Source organism: Drosophila virilis, chromosome 3 (assembly GCF_030788295.1).
Source record: "Drosophila virilis strain 15010-1051.87 chromosome 3, Dvir_AGI_RSII-ME, whole genome shotgun sequence".
Lineage (NCBI taxonomy): Eukaryota > Metazoa > Arthropoda > Insecta > Diptera > Drosophilidae > Drosophila > Drosophila virilis.
Genome location: NC_091545.1, coordinates 7,038,597 through 7,059,353, shown reverse-complemented (window position 1 = coordinate 7,059,353; position 20,757 = coordinate 7,038,597). Strand labels below are relative to the sequence as shown.

The window sequence follows — 20,757 nt, the reverse complement described above, 5'->3', positions numbered from 1 at the left end:
GGAGTTATGAGGGTGGGAAATTTTGACCTATGTCCATATAGGATAATTCAGCGTACTAATTGTACATGAATTTTGACCAAAAATTGTGTGTCCAGCTTTTGATGCCATATTTATCTAAGGGCCAAACCATGAACAAAAACCCAAACCTCGTGAAAATCGGATGAGTTTTGACGGAGTTATGGGGGTGAGAAATTTTTACCTATGTCTATATAGGATAACTCAGGGTACTATTTTTACATGAATTTTGGCCAAAAATAGTGTGGTCAGCTTTTGATGCCAGATTAATCAAGATGCCAAACCATAAAAAAAGAGCCAAACCTCGTGAAAATCGGATGAGTTTTGACGGAGTTATGGGGGTGGGAAATTTTGACCTATGCCTATATAGGATAATTCAGGGTACTAATTTTATATGAATTTTGACCAAAAATTGTGTGTCCAGCTTTTGATGCCATATTTATCTAAGGGCCAAACCATGAACAAAAACCCAAACCTCGTGAAAATCGGATGAGTTTTGACGGAGTTATGGGGGTGAGAAATTTTTACCTATGTCTATATAGGATAACTCAGGGTACTATTTTTACATGAATTTTGGCCAAAAATAGTGTGGTCAGCTTTTGATGCCAGATTAATCAAGATGCCAAACCATGAACAAAAGAGCCAAACCTCGTGAAAATCGGATGAGTTTTGACGGAGTTATGAGGGTGGGAAATTTTGACCTATGTCCATATAGGATAATTCAGCGTACTAATTGTACATGAATTTTGACCAAAAATTGTGTGTCCAGCTTTTGATGCCATATTTATCTAAGGGCCAAACCATGAACAAAAACCCAAACCTCGTGAAAATCGGATGAGTTTTGACGGAGTTATGGGGGTGAGAAATTTTTACCTATGTCTATATAGGATAACTCAGGGTACTATTTTTACATGAATTTTGGCCAAAAATAGTGTGGTCAGCTTTTGATGCCAGATTAATCAAGATGCCAAACCATGAACAAAAGAGCCAAACCTCGTGAAAATCGGATGAGTTTTGACGGAGTTATGAGGGTGGGAAATTTTGACCTATGTCCATATAGGATAATTCAGGGTACTAATTGTACATGAATTTTGACCAAAAATTGTGTGTCTAGCTTTTGATGCCATATTTATCTAAGGGCCAAACCATGAACAAAAACCCAAACCTCGTGAAAATCGGATGAGTTTTGACGGAGTTATGGGGGTGAGAAATTTTTACCTATGTCTATATAGGATAACTCAGGGTACTATTTTTACATGAATTTTGGCCAAAAATAGTGTGGTCAGCTTTTGATGCCAGATTAATCAAGATGCCAAACCATGAACAAAAGAGCCAAACCTCGTGAAAATCGGATGAGTTTTGACGGAGTTATGAGGGTGGGAAATTTTGACCTATGTCCATATAGGATAATTCAGGGTACTAATTGTACATGAATTTTGACCAAAAATTGTGTGTCTAGCTTTTGATGCCATATTTATCTAAGGGCCAAACCATGAACAAAAACCCAAACCTCGTGAAAATCGGATGAGTTTTGACGGAGTTATGGGGGTGAGAAATTTTTACCTATGTCTATATAGGATACTTAAAGTTCCAGTCAGCCAGTCTGTCAGGACAAACAGTTGTATTTATAGAGATATATATGTTTATGTATATTTATATGCATATGTGTGTGTAAGAAGTGGAACGAGCTTGGGGCTATGCGTACGCCCAAGAATGTCATATTGAAAGGGGAGCAAAAGCATATTTAGCGGCAAGGTAAGCCCATCTCGAGGGCCAAACTTGGGGCTTGGCTTGTTTGGTTTGTCGTCGTCTTCTTCTTGTTGTTGTTGTTTTTGTTGTTTGCCTTTCTGTTGCTCTTGAACTCGTCTTTTGGCTCACATTTCACAGCTGAGCTGAGCTGAGCGTAGCTGAGAATTTTTGGCATTTCTGTTTTGTTGTTACGCTTTTTGATTTCGATCGATGGTCGGACTACGCTTAGGGCGTAATTTATATATGCACGAATGCAAATACGGAGACGAGAACGGAGACGAAGACGTGAACGGAGACGAGGACGGAGACGAAGACGAGTACCCCCCAGCACCAAGTACACCGAGTACGGGGCTTTGGGTACATGGAAAGCGTATGCAAAAAAAAAGGGGGCCAACAATTTACGTGTAGCGCACAAATGCGCATTGTTCTTATTCGCTGCTCTGTTTTATACACTCGCAATAGGCTTGATTAACTAAGGCATTTCACTTGTCAGTTACCCATTAGAGTATACAAGTCTTAGAGAAAACTCGTGCAGCCGAGATTTTACAGGCAGAGCCTAAAGTTAGTCTCTGCTTAGTCAAACTAGTCATTAATATAAATATTGCAGACTGCAACTGTTCATTTGTTATAAATAAAACCTCTTTAAAAAATTAGAATAAATTATCTGTTGTAAACAAAGCCACTTCAAAGCTTAAACTCCTTGCGAATTACAACGCGCCAAGTGAGAAATAACTGCAAATCAATATTCTGTTCATTTGTTAACAATATTTGTCTGTTAATGACAAACTTTAAGGCATATATAATTTAAAAAAATATAATTAACGTCAATAATTAACTTTTAACTACAGATAAAATTGTCAAAAAATAATCAACTAAGCTAGGAAACTTGGCGCCCCATTCATATTATATATGTTATGAATGTCTCATTCCACGCTCTGCTTAGGGTATATGGGTTTCGGTTAGAGAACCGTTTGTTGCGCTCGGTGTTGGTAATGCAAGCGGCAGCATTAAAATCAATGCCCTCCGGCCAGAGGCATTGTTTGGTGGAGCAGGGCTATTGGGGGTTTGGGGGTAACGTCACATCATCAACACCTTCCGAGCCAGCTGCACAAACACAAAAGCCGCCAACAGTTCAAGCAAAAGCAGCGGCATTTTTATGGCTTCATCTTTTTTTGTTTGGTTTTTTAGAAATTTAGACGGCAGACAGCACAAGGGGAGAAACGTTAAGAAAACTGAGGCATATATACTTGGAAAATAATTACGGTTCGGGCAGCATTGCAGAGACTACGAAATTCTAGCAGAGGCCGGTGTAAAGCGGAAATAAAGTGCGCAAAATGTAATTAATTGCCCGAGGCGGCGGCCAATGCGGCGTATACTTAATGGCAAAATCGTCATCCGCGTCGGCGCACAATGTTGCCAGCACAACGTGCTCGGCTCTTGATTTCAGTTTGTTTGTTTGTTGACTCTTTGCAACTAATAAGCTAAATATTTTGATTGGAAGCGCGCTCGAGGCTGCAACAACTCAACAACAACAACAACAGAAGGAGGAGAAGTCGGAGACAAGGCAATTGATTCGCAGACGTTTGTTGTTTTTGGTGCCAAGCTTCAGATTGTCGGCAATTTGCTTAAAATTAAAGTTCGCGTCAAGGCTGAATTTCAATTTTGTTTCAATTTTGTCTTTTGGTTTTATTTACGCTGCCACGCCCACTCCGGCTAAGCTAGCAGCTGATAAGCGCAGCGGCCCCCAAAAAAAAAAAATATTAAAACACTTCCGCTTTCAGCACAAATTCACATTAGTTTAACTAACAATTCGGCGTTTATTTCTAAGCTCTGCCCTATTAAATAATAAGCATTGTTTTTTAATAGAATTTATTTACTTTTTTTTTTGCATTGCTTTTTTCGCCCATTTTTATAGCAAACCAGTTTTGTTTCTTTTTGCTGTTTGTCTTTAACTCAGTTCAAGAAACTTGTAGCTTAAGTTTGTGATTAATAACTTCCTGCCCAAAAGAAGAAATGATGTATAAATCATTCAATTAAAATTGGAATTGGAATTCTATGAATCATAAGCTGACAGCTTTCTTTAAGTCAAATGATTTTGCCAAGAAACGTTTGAGGAATTTTTAGAACAGGAAATAATATGATATTTGAGAATATTAAATCAAAAAAATAATCTACAAAGAAGCTTTAGCAATTTTCATAGGTTGCATATTTTGGTATTTATAATGACTGGTATTTTATGTTATGTTATTGGAGCGCAAATGGGTATTTTTAAAATACTATAAATACTAAACATTATGCACAAATATATATATGTGTGCTTGTACTTATATGCATGCATTAGTGTTTGCATTTTGTCTTAGATCCAGCGCATGCGAAGTAAACTTTTAAATGTCGCCCTTCTACGCAATTCTCATACATTCAAGTAAGTATTCTAGATTTTAATGCTTTGTTTCAAAGTGTTCTTTTGACAAATTGTTTTGACTTAATCTCTGGTCAGTGTCGCAGTCTAAATTACTCCCTCTATCTCTCTCGTACACTTCCTTATTCAATCAATCTTTTCTCTCTTTTCATTCTACTTTCGCTCTATCATTCTGTTACCACTTCTTTCTTCTGCTCTTTATCTTATCCGTTTCGTACTTCTTTGCTGCTTTAGTGATGTGCACATATAAGAGTCTATTTTCCCAATAACTCTGAGATGGCACCAAAATAAAACTTGGTGACATTTGAACATTAGGTAAGTGCATATTAACATATTATTTCTTAAGCGCCTTCAGATTAAAGCTCTGATTATTTTCTATTTAAAAGTAAATATATATTTTTTATACAATTTTTAATACATATACGTAAATCGCTTTAAGTCTATAGAGTGTATAAATTTAGCTACCCAACACGGGAAATTCCACACACACTCACACACACACAAAAACACTTGACTTGATTAGCCAAATTCCATAAGACGGCAAAAAGCTAGACATAATAAAAAGTTAAAAAAAAAAAAAAAGAGAGAGAGAGAAATAACAACAACTGGAAATTGTTTATGGTGCGACTCCAAACTTGAAAACAAAGACAAAAACTTAAAAAAAATGAAGAAAAAAAAAAAGAGAAAAAGAAGTAAAACCAAAAAAAACCAAAACAAAAGCAAAGTCTGAAGAGGCAGAGCCAGAGTTTTTGGTGAGAAATTTCACTCGGCTGGCGGAAGGCGCAGCGAGTTTCAAGGTTGCCAGCGATTTTTCTATGATAATGGGGGGACAGGTGCGCCCAGGTGAGTTGCAAGAGACTGTATGTATTATTATTACTGTTTTCGTTATGTCGATTGTAATTGAAAGGGGAATGCACAAGCAGATGACAAAACACAAGCGACGAAATAGCAAAAAAGCCACAAAAAGACAAAGCATTGAGATATGGTCTAGTAGGCATCAGTAGGGTATACGAAATTAGAAGTGCTCAAAGTTAGCGCAATTAAAAGAAAATTAAATAGAAAATGAAAATTGTTGATTATTATATAAAGCCGATGATGGGTTATTAAGGCAAATGAATTGAAACAGGAAAAGTTAAAATACCTTTTTTTTAACAATATAAAAAAACAAACAATTGAAAAAAAATGCAATTAATAAATGAAATAATATTGAAGAATTTATAAAAATTGAGAAAGGACGCCAAATAAGCATCAAAATGTGCTCAGGGGCTGTACAGTGAAACCTGGCTTTAGCGAACTTTTAGAGAGACAAAACACATTCAAATAATCTTTAATAATTTTTACATATTTCCATGTAGTTAGGATACAAAATATGATATAAAATATGATATGGGAAATTTGGCAAATATATGGGAAAATGTTCGCTCCAGCAAGCCGTTCGTTAGTCGCGCTTTCACTGTACACACTCTTCGATTTATGTTTGATTGATTTGTCGACAATTCTCTCGGGTTTATATTCAGCTGTTAATTATCGCATCTGTTGAATTTATGAGTTCTCCGACTGCCAAAAATCCCACGCATCGCCACATTTTGAGTGCCAAATAAACAACTCACAAAAACTGACCGACCCTACACACACACACACATACACACATGCATACACATGCAGCCAGCAAAAACAACAAAAACTCAAATATGCAACTGTAATTCTGCTGCAGAAATTGTGCAAATTGTTTATTAAGTCAATGTATATGAAAGTGTGTGTGTGTGTGTGTGTGTGTGTGTATACAGCTGCATATATATGCATCTGTTAAGTGCATTTCCTGTGCTCTCTTCAATAAAAATGTTGCTGTCGCTGTTATTGCTGCCGCTGCTGCTGCTGCTGCTGTTATTGTTGTTGTTGCTGTTATTGTTGTTGTTGCTGTTATTGTTGTTGTTGCGATATGACTTTAGCATATTTTTTGGCTACGTGCAGTTAACAGCGGCAGCAAAAGAGAAAAAAAGAAAGCAAACCACAAGATTGGAAAAACCAGTTTGAGCAAAGCGAGTTGCTGTTGTTGTTGCTGTTGCTGTTGCGATTGTTGCCGCTGCAGTTGCTGTTGCAGCCTTGAATGTGCATTTATTGTTGTTGTTGTTGCTCTTTGACTGACTTGCTGTTTTTGGCGCGCGCGAGAAAACGCAAAATGAAAATACAAAAAAAGACAAGCCAACAACAAGTAAGGAAGTTCAAGTGAAAACGGCACGACTCGAAGTTATCCTCTAAGCTGTTCGCGTTCAATCTTAATGACAATGTTATTAACATGCGCACACCGTTAAAGCATTTCGAAAGCTGTTGTTAACATTTCTGTGAGTGAGCTTACTGTTAAACGCTTTTAACTGTTTTCTGTTCAACAATGAAATGTTTTTAAACATTATGTTATTAAACATTTAACATAGCAAATGGAAACTTAAAACTCTTTCAATTTTAACTGTTAACGGGAAATCTTGTTGAAGGAGTTTGTTTATAGTATCTGCTAAGCACAGTGAATTGGAATGTTAACTTTCCAGAGTTCATTCCAATTAGCAAGTCCTAATCTCTGTAAGCAACATTTATTCGTATGAAAACATTTTTGCATATAAAATTCTAGGCTAATTTAGAGGTTCTTTGTAGATGTGAAATTTTGTTTAATTTTTGGTAGAAGTACTTTCTTTTCAAGGAGAGTTTTAGAAAATGAACTTTGGGCGTTCCAAAAAACCGCTTGGCCGTCTTTTTGCCTCGCAGACAAGTGAAATTACACACACTCGTTCTCTCTCTCTCTCTCTCTCTGTCTCTCTCTCTCTCGTTGACGCTCTCTGTCACACACTGTTGCCGTTTTGCACTTTAACTTACGGTTGTTTCTAATTGCCTGACACACTTGGCAACCAGCTTCAGCCAATTGGAACTATCTGTGCATACACCTAGACACACAAATGCATATGTAAATGTCTGTGTGTGTGTGTGTGTGTGTGTGTGTGTGTGTATGTATGTTAGTGGAACTCGAGAATGTAAATGCAAAATTGACTTGTATCAAGCGCAACAATTGCAAAACAGTTAATTACAATTCTTGTTGGTTTAGAAGAGAGAACAACTCCACCCCCCCTTTTCGCTCTACCAACTAGCTTTTACACTGCGACAAAAAGTCGATTTTACTTTTGAATATCAATCAAAAAAAAAAAACAAAAACTTGAAAATGTCAGAAAGCAATCGCAAATGTGAAACGTTATCAATTTGCCAAACAAATTGTTTAGCCTTTCAATGTCGCCATATTAAATCAAAATCTATATATAAACACATATATATATATATATATATATATATATGTCTATATGTATGTGTAGTATATATTCGCTGTATTGATATTCATTTGCGAATTTTTTGGACTTCGTTTTATATGAAACGCAGCTGATAACCGAAACTTGGGCACTTGAGCATCGATAATCGACTTTTATTAAGTTGTTCAATCATTCAACGGAATTTGTCATAGTGACCCATTAATTTACTTATGGAATAAAAAAACCAATATATATATATATATATATTCTCAATGCCAGATAACGTAATTGACGTGTAAGATGAGCTGATCGCATGAAAATCTTTACAAAAGCAGCTTGTCAACAGCTTTGCAGTTGACCAAGTACAGTGAAAGCTCGCTAGTTAGAATTTACAGTAACATATTTTAGAGCTATCTTCCAGGGAATTTTGAGTGATTCTTTAGCAAGTTTTTTTTCTCCATTATTTTCATATTTTCAGTTAAAAAAAATGTGTTCTGTAACTATAGAGTTCGCTTTTGCGAGTGTCCACTGTATGGCTTAACATTTGAAACATAACATAAATCTAACTTTTTTCATGTTAATAACATTTTTTCTTAAATATTTTATTAAAATGTAATTTCGCTAAATTCGAAAGAATGTTGCCCTTTGCGAGCGTTCACTGTATTGTTTCACTGGAATATTGAATCAAGTGAATCACTTTTCTAATTAGCTGTGCACAATATTCGTTTGCTAAAGATTTTCAGCCCATTTTCCAGTCCAGTTCAGCAGTCAATTGGTCTAGTTGCAAGGGTCTTGCGCCCTTGCAGTCAATCTTTCAATTAATTAGGTGTATCCAATTGGAACTGTACTCCACTTGAGCAATTATCAATTTAAAATTGTTATCACTCTTTCGTTTTGTTTTTACAAAAGCAGCCGCTTTAGAGTGCAACTGAAATTTATTCAACACAAGCGAATTTGTAGTTTGATTGATTGGAAAGGCTAAATAAATGAGGTTGTGATTGATTGAGTGGAACTGGAAATCCAATTGGATGTTGAATTGGAATTGAAATTCTGTGCGGGATTACGTGTGGCCAACTTTCAATTGTGAATGTAAAACTTGTGTATGGCAAATGAAGAGCAAAAAACAAAACAAAACAAAGTACAGCGCACAAATTGCGCAAAACGCTAAAGAATGCCACGCCAACAACAACAGCAACAACAAGGGCAACAACAGCAACAAGAGCAACAACAGCAACTGCAGCAAGTGCAAGGAGTGCGGCAAGAACAAAGACAGCACGCGGCCAGCTGCAGCAGTAAAAAGAATGAAAACAAAAGCGCAGCAAAAGCATCAAATGGACCAACTTGGCTTTGCCAATTGGAATTTTAATGCATTTCATATGCAGTTTGACAGGCACTGAATGAGTGCAACTGCAAACTTCAACGCGTCCGCACGCCCGCTCTCGCTCTCGCTCTCACTTCTTTTGATTGGCTGTGTGCGTGTGTGTGTGTGTGTGTCTGGCCTTTAGCTGCCCCTGTTAAGCGTAATTTAATTTAGCGCAATTGTCTAGCACTGCAATTGTCTATGTAATCGCAGCTAGCGGCACCGCAGTGCTGTTAATGTTAACGGTGCTGTATTAACATGTGTGCACATGCACATGTACAGATATGCTAACATATATGCATGTATGTAAGAGTGACAGCTTATTGTTATTGTTAAAGCCAGAGTTTTAGCTGCTATTGGCTATTTTTCAAAGCCAAAAAGAGCTAGTTTTGTGTGCCAGACCAGCGCAACTGGCAGCACTGGCTTGCAAATGGCCAAATGGCACGCGGAATGCGGTTTAAAAATAAACCAAGCCCCAAAGCCAACCAGCCAGGCAGCCAGCCAGCCATAGACCAAAACGTGCTTTGGCCAGAGACCCTATTTAGCCTAGTTTACAGTTTACAGCTCGCCGTTGTCTGACGTCGACGTCGAGCCCAGGCTAAATCACCAGCTCGCTAGCTGCTGCTGCTGCGCACCTGTAAACGGGCTCTCCCTCTCTCTCTCTCTCTCTCGATCGATCGCTCGCTCGCTCCCTCGCTCCATCTACTTATGCTAATAAGAAAAGTGTGACAGCCGTTCGCAATTTTATGACTGCGTCGCACGCAATGTGCGCCCTTCCAATCAAAACTGTACAGTTTGACAGGCCCAACTGGATTCGAATTGGCGTGCGGTTATGCAACAAGTTTTCAATGGTTTGTTGTAGTTTTTTTTTTGCTCTTTTTTTTTTTTTTATTTGTGGCCATAAAGTGCGGCGCTCAGGTGCGTTGACTGCATAAAAATGTTATTGGCGCTATTATTGTTGTTTATTTGAGCGCGGCTTTTGTGCTGCCTTAACAGTTACATAAAATCGATGTTAATGTTTATCATTTACCTTTAACAGCCTCGTAGTATCCTAAATCCAGCGTGAATGATTTATGTTAATATCCTGTATACAAAATATGTTACTTTGCTTTTTGTTTTGTTTACGGCTTCCGCTCTCTCTCTCTCTTTAGCGCCCACTCTCTCTTTTGCTCTCGCACACACAAAAGACGGCGTGATCTTTCTCTCTCTCTCTCTCTCTTTGCGCTGCTTCCTTTCTTTCGCGTCCTGCAGCGTCGCAGCTTGTTGTTGACTTCTTCTTCTTGTTGTTGTTGTTGCTTTTTTGTGTGGCGCTGCGTTTTGAATTAAAATTTGATTTATTTCTATTTTAGTTTTCACTCCCAACTCTCTCTCGCTCGCTCTCTCGCCTTTTTCCGCTCGCGTAAGCCACGAAGATCGATAAACACACGTAACAAAATAAGAAGCAGAACGAGACGCTGCGAGTTGAAGCTGAGAAAACCGGAAAGTTGTTGTTGTCGTTGTTGTTGTTGCTTTGCTTTGCGCGGCGTTCTTTGGCTGCTGCGTTTTTTTTTTTTCGTTTTTGTTGTAAGCCCAAAAAAAAAAAAAGAATCTCAGATTGAAGAGATTTATTTACGTGTAAGCAATTTTTTTTTTCTTCAACAACTTTTTCTATTTATTTGTGTTGTGGTTTTTCTTTTGGCGTTAATTTATGCTTAGAATTTCTGTGGCTTGTCACTTGTTGCTTTTGACCTTAATGCGCTCGTGTTTTAACAAATTCCAATGCACACACACACACACACACACACACACGCACACTTACACTGATCACACAACACACTCACACATACAACGATGCGCAAAAAAACCAGCTTTGCCGCTTTTTTTTCGGTTTTTTTTTTTTTTTTGTTTTTGGGCCAACAATTAGATTGCCGCGTTCTGAAACGCCGGCGCAGCAGTCGACGCCGCAGCTCTTTCTAATTAGCACAAAACAACAGCAACAAGAACAACGGGGACAGCGGTCTTAACAGTTAGACGGCTTTAACAATTGCTTTTGGTATTTTCAATGGCATTTTGCACAGGCTTTTTACGTTTTATTTGTTATTATTTTATGTACATTCTTGTTGTTGGCACTTTTGGTACGTTGCTTTTACGGTTAAATTTTCGTTTTGCGTTCCGCGCTCGTTTCACGCACGTCTTGTCAACTCTCGATCTCGCATTACAATGTTGTGCTCGATGTTCAAACAAGGCATCGAAGCATCGAGGTATCGATTTGTTTTTCGTTGTATCGATTCTTGTCTATCTCTACTCGACTAATTTGTGTTCTCCTAATCGATCGCCACTGGCGGGCAATTTAAGAACTACTCAAATTGTTATTACGCAGCAAGTTATTGACAAAAGTAAATATTTCCGAAAACGAAATTTAAGTAATGGGAAAATGAATACTAAACGGTTTCTTCAATTCAATGAAAGTAATAGAATACTAAACAATCTGCGAAACATGTAAATCTCTTGTGTCTGCTTTATATGTTAAATTAAAAATATATAATGCGGGCTATAAATTAGTTACATTTTGTAACGTAACGAACTAGCACGGGATTGCTTGCAGCCAACTTCACGCAACGCAAGCTGAGACACATAAGGTTGGCTGTAGCAGCTTACTGGTATTCTATTGTACTATTCAGTATTTTTCTGCTACAGTGTGTTAACATTATGGTAATTTCGCAGATATCTTACACTTTCACACTTTTAAGACCAACAGTCGCATTTGAGTATAACAGCCGTTTAAAATATCCATTTTGAGTTTAACAGAGATATTTCATTAACATTTCTGCTATCAGTATATTTATTTAAATATAAAAATATTAATAAGCACTGTTAGCACTATTTAACGCTACTAACATCGATAGTGTCAACTATGATAATGGTTAATACAATCGTCTAGCAAGTTAACAGTATCGGTAACATTCGCATATCGATATAAACGCACATCGTGATATCGAGCATAACAGACCCATAACAGCTGGGATCTTAACATTTCTGTTGTTGTTGCGTCGGAGTTCGGACGTGCCTGTCCGTGTCGCTCGCGAAAAGATTTATTTAATACTTTCCATCAACTTGCACAAACCGGAACTTGCTGAAAATTAGGCAAGTCAGTTGTTAATTGTGCTCGTTATGCAAAAACAATAAGCATTAACTGCTGTGCGCGTAAAGTATGTAAAAATATCGCAGTTTTATGTCCAGCTTAGCCCACCGAAAAGCAAAGAGAAAAAGCGAGTGGCAGATTTTTTTCCTGTCTACCTACACAAACATACGTATACATATACTTCAGTATATGAATGCGTGTATGTGTATATCGCAGAGCGCAGTGCCTGTTTGTGTGGCTGTGTGTGTGTGTGTGTGTGTGCTCCGTGTGAATAATCGCTGAAGAATAAGAATATTAAATTTCTCGCTCCGTCCAAATATTAATTTCACTAGTGTTTGCATTCAATATAATAAATGAAATAAATAAAAAAAATCAGTGCAAGTGCGTGCCGCGCCCGTTTACCAAACGTTACACACATACGCCAACCGCTCACACACATACACATACGCGCTCACTCACAAAAGAGAAAAGTTGTGTGGCCAGCAACAAATACGATTTGTTAGCCACATAGCTTTTTTTTTTTTTTGGTAATTGTAGAACTTAAACTCTGCTTCGTTTTGTCCATTCATTTTAGAGCAACGCGCAAATAATTTAAATTCTATGCTTAGTCAACGTAATAATACAAAAAAACAACAATAAAAAAGCAGCATACAAATTATTGAAATAAAAATAAAAAAAGAAAAACAACAGAAAAGTGTCGGCTCAGTGTGCGTATATGTGTGCGTGCGTGTGTTGGTGTGCATAGCCTGCATAGCAGTGTGTGTGTGTGTTTGTGTCAAGTAGCATCAGCAGTCGCCGCCGCCGCCGTCGTCGCAGCGGGCAGAATAACAAAAAATAGCAAATCAAAATGGCGCACCAGCAGCAACAGCAACAACAACTGGCACAATCGGTGAATTGTTCATTGGATGATATCGATTTGACGGCACTAAAGGTAAGTTGTTAGCCACAGCAGCAGCAGCAGCAGCAGCATCAGCCGCCGCAGCAGAGCTCCATGCACAACATTTCGGAGTCTCGCATTTGCTGCAAGGTGTGGCCATGTGTGCATAACTTTTGTTGTTTTTCTTTTCTTTTTTTTGTTTTAAAGCAATTTCCGCATTGTGACTCTATCAACTCCCGCTCCCCTGTCTCTCTCTCTCTCTCTCTCCCACACTCGCTTCAAATTCACTTTCAATCAAGCGCAGCCAGTCAAATTATGCAGCAGACGTCGCTGTCGCTGCTGCTAACTGGAGTTGACCATTTATTGATTGTGTAATCCAATAAGAATTTCATGCTTGTTCACAATAGCTGCACATGTTTGTTAATTGATACAATCGAAATGGCAAACCTAATATTGCAAAAAACAATGCACAGCTTGTTGTTGCAATATTGTTGGCTATGGCAACGCCCACTCCAAGCTGCATAATGCATATCATAATAACGGCACATTGTCATTTGTTGTATTTGCTGTGGCCAATTGTGTGGGGTATTTGGTGTGCGCTCTCTTTGTGTTTGCCAACCACCCCAGCCCACCTCAGCATGGCCTCAACTCACCACCGGCAGCAGTGACCGGCCGGTGTCAGCGGCTTTGCCAAGTCTTGTCTTTATCGCTGCTGTTGCTGCTTGTCTTTTATATTTTTCATTTCTCAATGAAAATGATGCCCCCACACGCACAAACCGCACGCGTTGCTTATGCCATTTGCCTTTGCCTTTGCCTTTCTCTTTCAGCAAACATTCACCACAGCTTTTAAACTCACCACCACTGCCGCCCCACGTTGGGCGGCACACAGTGCGTCGACGTCGACAGCGACGGCGACGGCGACGTCGCAGCAGGCAATGCTGCAAGCAAGCACCCACAGAAAGTAAAGTTTTGCCAGTGTTGAGGAGCAGCGCCGCCTGTCTCTTTGTGTCTGTATGAGTGTGCTTGTGTGTGTGTGTGTGTGTGATTGTGTCTGTGAGTGTCCGTTTGTTGACTCTGACTTGCAGTTGCTGGGTGGGCGGTGCGGTGGGGTTGCATGTGGTGTAAGGTGGATTGAGACGGCGGCTGTCTCTCTTGCCTGCATATGTATTGGTATGCGTGCATGTGTGCATGTGCTCTTCATAGTCGAAGAAGACGAGACAAAAACGAGACAAGAATGAAAATTGTTTAGTTTACTTTATTAAAAGAAGCAGCAGCAGCAGCAGCATGCTTATGCGTGTGTTCGTGTGTGTATGTGTGTGTGCAGACGACATCAAGTTGATGATGAAGCACTGAAAAGAAAAAATGGCAGGCGTGTGATGGCCCCATGAGTTGTTGTTGTTGCTGTTGGCCTTCTCGCAGCAGGCGCGTGGGCGCCGCGTCTGCGTTGGCTTTTTAAAGGTCATTAAACAATGAAATACGTGCCCCGAAATAGTATACAGCTCGTTGTCTCTATTGTCGTTGTTGTTGTTGTTGCTGTTGCTGTTTTCGCAGCAGCAGCCCGATGCGCTCCTTGACAAAAGGTCACAGTCCTTAAAGCAGCAGCGAGGCGATTGGCATTTGGCTGCTGCTGCTCGTGCTTCTTCTTCTTCTTCTAATGCCCTCATTCCCTGTGCAACTGTAAAACTGATAAGAAGATACATTTAACAACAACAATTTGGAGCACACAAAATGCATTCATCAGCGTCGTTTCATTAATTATTTTATGATTCCCAGCTGTGGATATAAGATTGTATACATGCACAGTGGTCACTCGATAATGAGAACTGAGCATGGGAAGTACAAAATATTATGTTCTCATGTTATTCTCACTGTATTTATTGGTTTTTGGAGAGAACAGTTTTAAATTTGCGAGCGACCACTGTACATATACTCATACATATACTCACACATGCATATTAGTGCATATGCATGCATGTATGCATGTGTGTTCTTTCCCTTTCTATCTCTCTCTCTCTCGCTTTGCTTGCTGTTGTTGTTGTTGTTGTGCAGTTTGATAAGCGCTGCAGTCGCTGCCGCTGCCGCTGCTGACGTCACGCTCTTTCGCTGATTGCCTTCGTTTGTGCATGGCCATGTGTCGGCGCTTCTTGCACGCACACACACACACGCACACACACACGCACTGTCTTTGTCTTTGCTTTGTTTTTCTTTTGTGCGTGTGTGTGTGAGTGTTTGCTTGTGTATTTATTTTAATCAACGTTTATTGCATTTGGCTTTGTGCGATAAAAACGTGTTCGCCCACATTTGGCGTGTGTGTGTGTGCGTGTGTGTGTGTGTTGTTTTTGGAGTGCTGCAATTTGTGCAGTTGCTTTTGATTGTTGTTGTTGTTGTTGCTGTTGTTGTTGTTGCAGCTCTTGTAAAGCAACAAGAAATCACACATGTTTGGGTTTGGTCCGTTTGTGGGTTAAATCAACATCGGCTGGGTAAATACACTGGGCGAAAATGGTATTACTAAATATTTCGGCGCACATGTGTGCATAGTTAGAAATGTGCGTGCATATGTCTGCATTATTTTTTATAAATAAATATTGTTATGCAAATACTAAACAAAGTTCAAAGTTTGGCAAATGTGAACTGTAGAGAGAAGAAGAAAAAGAAGAAGAAAAAACAAATGATAGGCATATTTAAATAAAATCTTTTACATATTGCAAGATGCGAGATATCTTAGGCAGATGTTGTCTCTTCTATCTTAACTGTGTTCGATCTGGAAATACCTACTGGAGTTGAACCGGCGACCACACAGTGCTTTAACAGTGCTTAAAGTTGGGTCTACAATCAACTCCTGTCTATTAATGCTAACTGGTTTTTTTCTTGCTTTTCCGTCAGCTGAATTCGCGCTGCTCTTAGACACATTTTTAGCTGCAAGCTCTTGCTAATATGTTTTGCATTCCAAATCGAATTGGTCACAGCCCACACACACACACTTACAATCACACGTTCACATGCATGCCCATTTACATATGTAGTTTATCTTCTACAGCTGCCTTGCCCCCCCTCTGCCCCTTATCTCATGCATATGCAAATAGCTGCTTTTATTTATTTTTTTTTTTAACATGGGCGTTCAATATGCAGCCAGTCCTGTTGGCGAGTCTCCTGGTCGCACACACACACACACACACACACGTCTGTGTATCATATCATTGCTAACTGGGCCAAGCCTCGCGTATACGGCCAAAAAGAAATCCAGTTTTGCCTGCCCAGCAACAGCCTCGGCGAGTTTTAGACAAGTCGCCAGCAAGTTGTTTAGTTTTAGTTTCAGTTTTAGTTGCACTCGTGCCCGTTTTTTAACAAATACAACGAACGACTACAAAGCCAAACGAGAAAGAACAGTTTATCTATGGAATGTCGAAGATTGAATACCCTTGCGGTTAGTTCTCACAGATAACTGTGTCTATGGTAGATATTTGATATATTGCTTGCGAGGTGAATAGGTTTTTCAACATAGTTCGGTGAATAAAAAAAAAAGTTTATCTTTCACAAAGCTCGCAACTGCAACAAAAATCAAATGCCCAGCCGCTGCTAGAGTATAGAATAGAATAGTGAGAGCGCAGCAGAGATCGCACTCGAGTGGGAGAGTAGAGAGAGACAGAGAGAGAGAGAAATGGACAGCAGGCAGCCGCAACTGATAACTGTAACTGCAGCGCGCTCTGTTGCCAGAACTATGCACTAAAGCTACGCCACAAAATTCAACACTCCAAGTTTCACCCCACCCGCGCTGCATTTCGTTTGTGTTTTGCCTTAGCATGTCAACGCTAATGAGTCATGATGCTGTTTGCGAACGAAGAGGTGGGGTAGAGGAAGGAGGGCGAGGGCGCAACACTTGGCTCAGTTTTTCGTGCATTTTTAATTGATTTTACAACGTGAAGTAATCAGCCATAAATAGCAGTAATTGCCGACCGCCCGACCGACCGCCCGCCCGCTCGTCTCTTGTTTGACACACTTTGCAGCAACACCAAAAAAAAAAAAACCAACAACATGACGAAGAAGAAGAGGAAGAAGCGAGCGCGCAGAGCAGGAATAAGAACAATGATAGCTTTCGGGCGCTGTTGACGTTTGCTCATTTGAAGGCAGCCATAAATCTACTTAAGGCATTGCCATAGTTCCTTCTCTCCCTCTCTCCTTCTCTCTCTGTCGCTCTTTCTCTTTAGGCTTTTTACTTTTTATTTTGACTTCGACTGACGCTTTGTCTTTTGCCTTTTACTATTCCTGCATATCAGAAGTCGCCTGCAAGTTGTTGCCGCTACCGTTAGGCCAAAGTGCAGCTCAGCTTAGCTTTTGTGCCAGAAGGGTGGGGGCAGGGGGGGGGGGGGGCGGGGTGATGTTAATTTGTGAAATGCTTGTAAAGAGAGTCGCTGGGGTGAGCGCATTCCGTTACACTGGGTCAAAACAACGCGTGCTCTAGCCATAAAAATGCTAGTGGAAAATGAATATGAAATCCACCTAGAGCACACGAAATTCACTTCGACTGTCGGAAAATGAGTGAAAAATCTAAATACTATATAAATATAAATGTAGCATTAAATATTTGCTATTTTTCCTCAAGCTAATAACTGCTAAGCAATGTATTCACACAACTTATCTGCATTTGACGCAATATTCACTTTGACTAGTGGAAAATAAGTGAAATATCAAAACGTATATTTGTTGCAAATGTTATGCTAGCTTTTTTCCTTTCCCCCTATTCCGAGTTAATGGATTTATTCACGAAACTTAACTCGGATACAAATATGCTAAACTTGCATGTCTTCTCGATTCGCCCCTTGACCCCCTCTTTCGACCTGCCATAAACTAAATTTAGAGCACTGACAAAAAAAAAAAGAAAAAGAGAGAGGAAACAAGAAGAAGTCTGTTACCTGTTGAAATTGTTGTTATTGCTGTTGTTCTTGTTGTTATTTTAATTGGCGTTTACCTTAGCTGTCACTAGGCCCTCAGGGGGCCGCCAGGGCACGCCCCCCCTTTTTCTGTACTCCTTCTGCTCAGGTCGTGACACGCTCGTCTCGACTCTGGCGACGTCTCGTGCCTGGCTCGTGAGTTGCGTGTCAATGAACTCGCATGCGATTTGTTGTTGTATGGCTTGACATGGGCATGCACAGGGGCGTAGTGTGTGTGTGTGGGAGAGGGGAGCGGAGGGGGGTAGCAGAGGCAAGGGTTTCTGTATTTGTATTAAATGCCGCTTTATTTTTAACGCTGCGCCGCATTCCTTATTTGTATTATTATGCCTTAATAATTTGTTTACACAAACAAACAAAAACAAAGCCAAAATAAAAACTCGCCTTTGTTGCTGTTGTTGTTGTTGTTTGTGGAGTGTCTCGCAGTGCCGTCGCAGCCACGCCCTGTTCTTAGCTCATCTCAACGCTTGGCTGGCCGCCTTTTTTTTTTGTTTTGTTTTGTTTCATTTGCCCGATTTGTTTGTTTGTTTTTAGGCTTTGCCTTTTGCATCTGTCTAAGGATTTCGCTTTTTGGGCGTTTCCCCTTTCGTTATTGTTTTAATTGTTGTTGCGGTGCGTTTTATTGCATTTCGTTCTTTGACATTTTCAGAGTTTTTCTCTCGTTTCTAACGAAAAAAAAAAAAACAAAAATTAAAACCAATTTCTGACAACGCCCTTTTGTCTTTTCCAGGATCCGGCTGGCATCTTTGAGCTCATCGAGGTCGTTGGCAATGGCACCTACGGCCAGGTCTATAAGGTAAGTTTCAATCAATATTCATGCATATGTTTGCCCAAGAGCGCCTTGAGGGTCAAAGGTCAAAGGCTTTTATATGCATTTTGTTGAGACTTTCAATATTATTTGAAACTTTGCTTTGGTCGAGCTAACTTTAAAAGCAGACAACTTTTGGATATTAAATCTGACGCTTCGACCAGTTTTATCAGTCGAACTATATGATATAGACTTTCGATGTTGATCCGGTTTTGCCTAGTTGACAAGAGCTTCAAAAATAGATAAAGTGTATGTCAAATTTTGTCACGAACTAATTTGTATACTAACCGTAACTACAACTATATATATATATATATATATATTGACTATTCCGATAGAATTTGTATTTGTTTCCGATATTGTTATTGTTTTGCCTATATAATGGAAGTACAGTAAAGCTTGCAAATGGCAAATTTGTTTAAGATTTCTCGAAGAATCAAAGTATATTACAAAACTAGAGCTCAGTTGTGTCTTTGCGAGCTGTTTCTCTCGTTTCGCTCTATGAGAACTATATAGGATAGTGCTCTGATCCGGCAGATCAAAACCAGGCTCAGAAAGATATATATATATATCTTCCTTTTGGGCTGAATTGTATCTCCTTCTATGCATTAGACAAGGAGCGAAATAAGAAATTCACTGTATTTCGCCCATTTTCCACGCTTGCGCGTGGAATTCAAGTTACAAATCAATTAAAATAACTTACAAACAATATGTTGATGGGCGTGAAATAATGAACACAACACGATCAGGTTTTAGCACTTTGCCATACACTAAACAAACAAAGGCAACAGATCTTATTTTTCATTACTTGCAGCATTTGCGAGCTATAAAAGATATTTGTTGCCTTTGTGGTTAGTTTTTCGTTTTTTTTTTTGTCTCGCTGAGCTGCTCGCAAGATCTGAGATATTGAAAACAATTTGTCTGGCCATTTGAATGTTGAGTTTACATTTTTTGTTTTGTGGTCAAAATGTTGCAGCTTTCTATTGAAGAGCAATTTGGTTACGGCGCAATGAGCTCACAATTTACAAATCGCGTTTAGCTTACTTCAGTTTATATATATATATATATATATAGATATATAGATATATCTTTCAGTTGTGGCGACTGTTTCATGTTGTTGTCTTGTAATTAGCAATCATTAGACTTTATGCTTGAATGCGTCGCAGTTGCGGCTGCTAAGATGAGGTTGCATATATACAGAGAGGTGTCTGTGTATCTGTATCTCTGCCATTGTATCTGTATCTGCACCAAAACAAGCTGCGTCATTTGCGCTCTGCTGTGCCTTAATTAGTTGCGAACCGCTAGACGCTGGGCCAAAACCAAAACTTCAACTCTTCTCACACATTAACACATCTTGCTCTCGCCTCCTCTTAGAATTTTTGCCGCAGAGCAAACAACAACAACAACAAGAAGAAGAATAACAACCATCAACATAATAATAATCACATCAAAGATTTAAACCAAATGCTTGCCTTAAGAACAACAAAAAAAAAGAAGAGATAAACAATGCCACGACTTTGTATTTAAATTACAAGTTTTCAAAATTGTATCTGCAAGATACAACACAATGCAGCGCGGCAGCTACAAAAATAGATACTCTGGGGATTACCGTTAGCATTTCTTATGCTCCACTCTGTGTGTGTGTGTGTGTGTGTTGTGTGTGTGTTGTGGCATGCGCTGCGCTTGTGAGGCCAACGGCAAGTTCTTTCTCTTCACTTCTCTTGCTTTACTTCACGCCTCCTCTCCAGTTCCCCAATGCACCTTGATGGGCTGTAGGGAGAGGGGGAGCGGTGGGGGGCTATGACAGCTTTAAAACTGAAACTATTTGATAGTTGCGATAACTTTATCGAAATTGTTTGCGTACAGTGTTGCAAAGCAACAAAAAAAACAACTAGGATTATATAACAGCTAAATTGTAAATCTGCAAGCCATATATATGTATATGTATATAATTATGTATATGTATATGTACATATATCTTTTTCTATATGTTCATGTGTATGCTGAAGTTCGCTGACCTGCTACCTTAATTTTAATTCTTCTGATGCTGATTCACTCTAGCATATACACATATACACATATGTATTGCTATCTCTGTCTATTGCCCGCTCCATTTACTCACATATTTCACTTACGAATTAATGTACTCGCAGCTAATCTTTGCGATTGCTTATT

At 39.3% G+C, this 20,757-nt stretch overlaps 2 protein-coding genes across 14 annotated transcripts in view; one reads left to right on the top strand and one right to left on the bottom strand.

Moving 5' to 3' along the window:
• kst (spectrin beta chain, non-erythrocytic 5 kst) overlaps positions 1 to 11,031 on the bottom strand; it is a 42,668-nt gene extending 31,637 nt beyond the window's left edge. Inside the window, exons 1-2 of one of the 2 annotated variants that reach the window (XM_032435030.2) lie at positions 10,897 to 11,031; positions 9,861 to 10,140 (exon numbers count right to left, since the gene is read on the bottom strand). The gene's annotated coding sequence lies outside the window, so the exon portion shown is untranslated. The remainder of the gene's footprint in view (positions 1 to 9,860; positions 10,141 to 10,896) is intronic. The other variant, XM_032435031.2, reaches the window with a different exon arrangement.
• Positions 11,032 to 11,838: 807 nt separating this feature from the next.
• Positions 11,839 to 20,757, top strand: part of msn (serine/threonine-protein kinase msn) — a 36,995-nt gene continuing 28,076 nt past the window's right edge. For 4 of the 12 annotated variants that reach the window (XM_032434700.2, XM_032434698.2, XM_070208224.1 and 1 more), the window contains exons 1-3: positions 11,839 to 12,018; positions 12,526 to 12,882; positions 18,505 to 18,570. In XM_032434700.2, coding sequence (XP_032290591.1) covers positions 12,799 to 12,882; positions 18,505 to 18,570 — 150 coding nt within the window. In that variant the 5' untranslated portion in view covers positions 11,839 to 12,018; positions 12,526 to 12,798. The remainder of the gene's footprint in view (positions 12,019 to 12,525; positions 12,883 to 18,504; positions 18,571 to 20,757) is intronic. The other 8 variants (XM_032434699.2, XM_032434703.2, XM_032434697.2 and 5 more) reach the window with 4 other exon arrangements.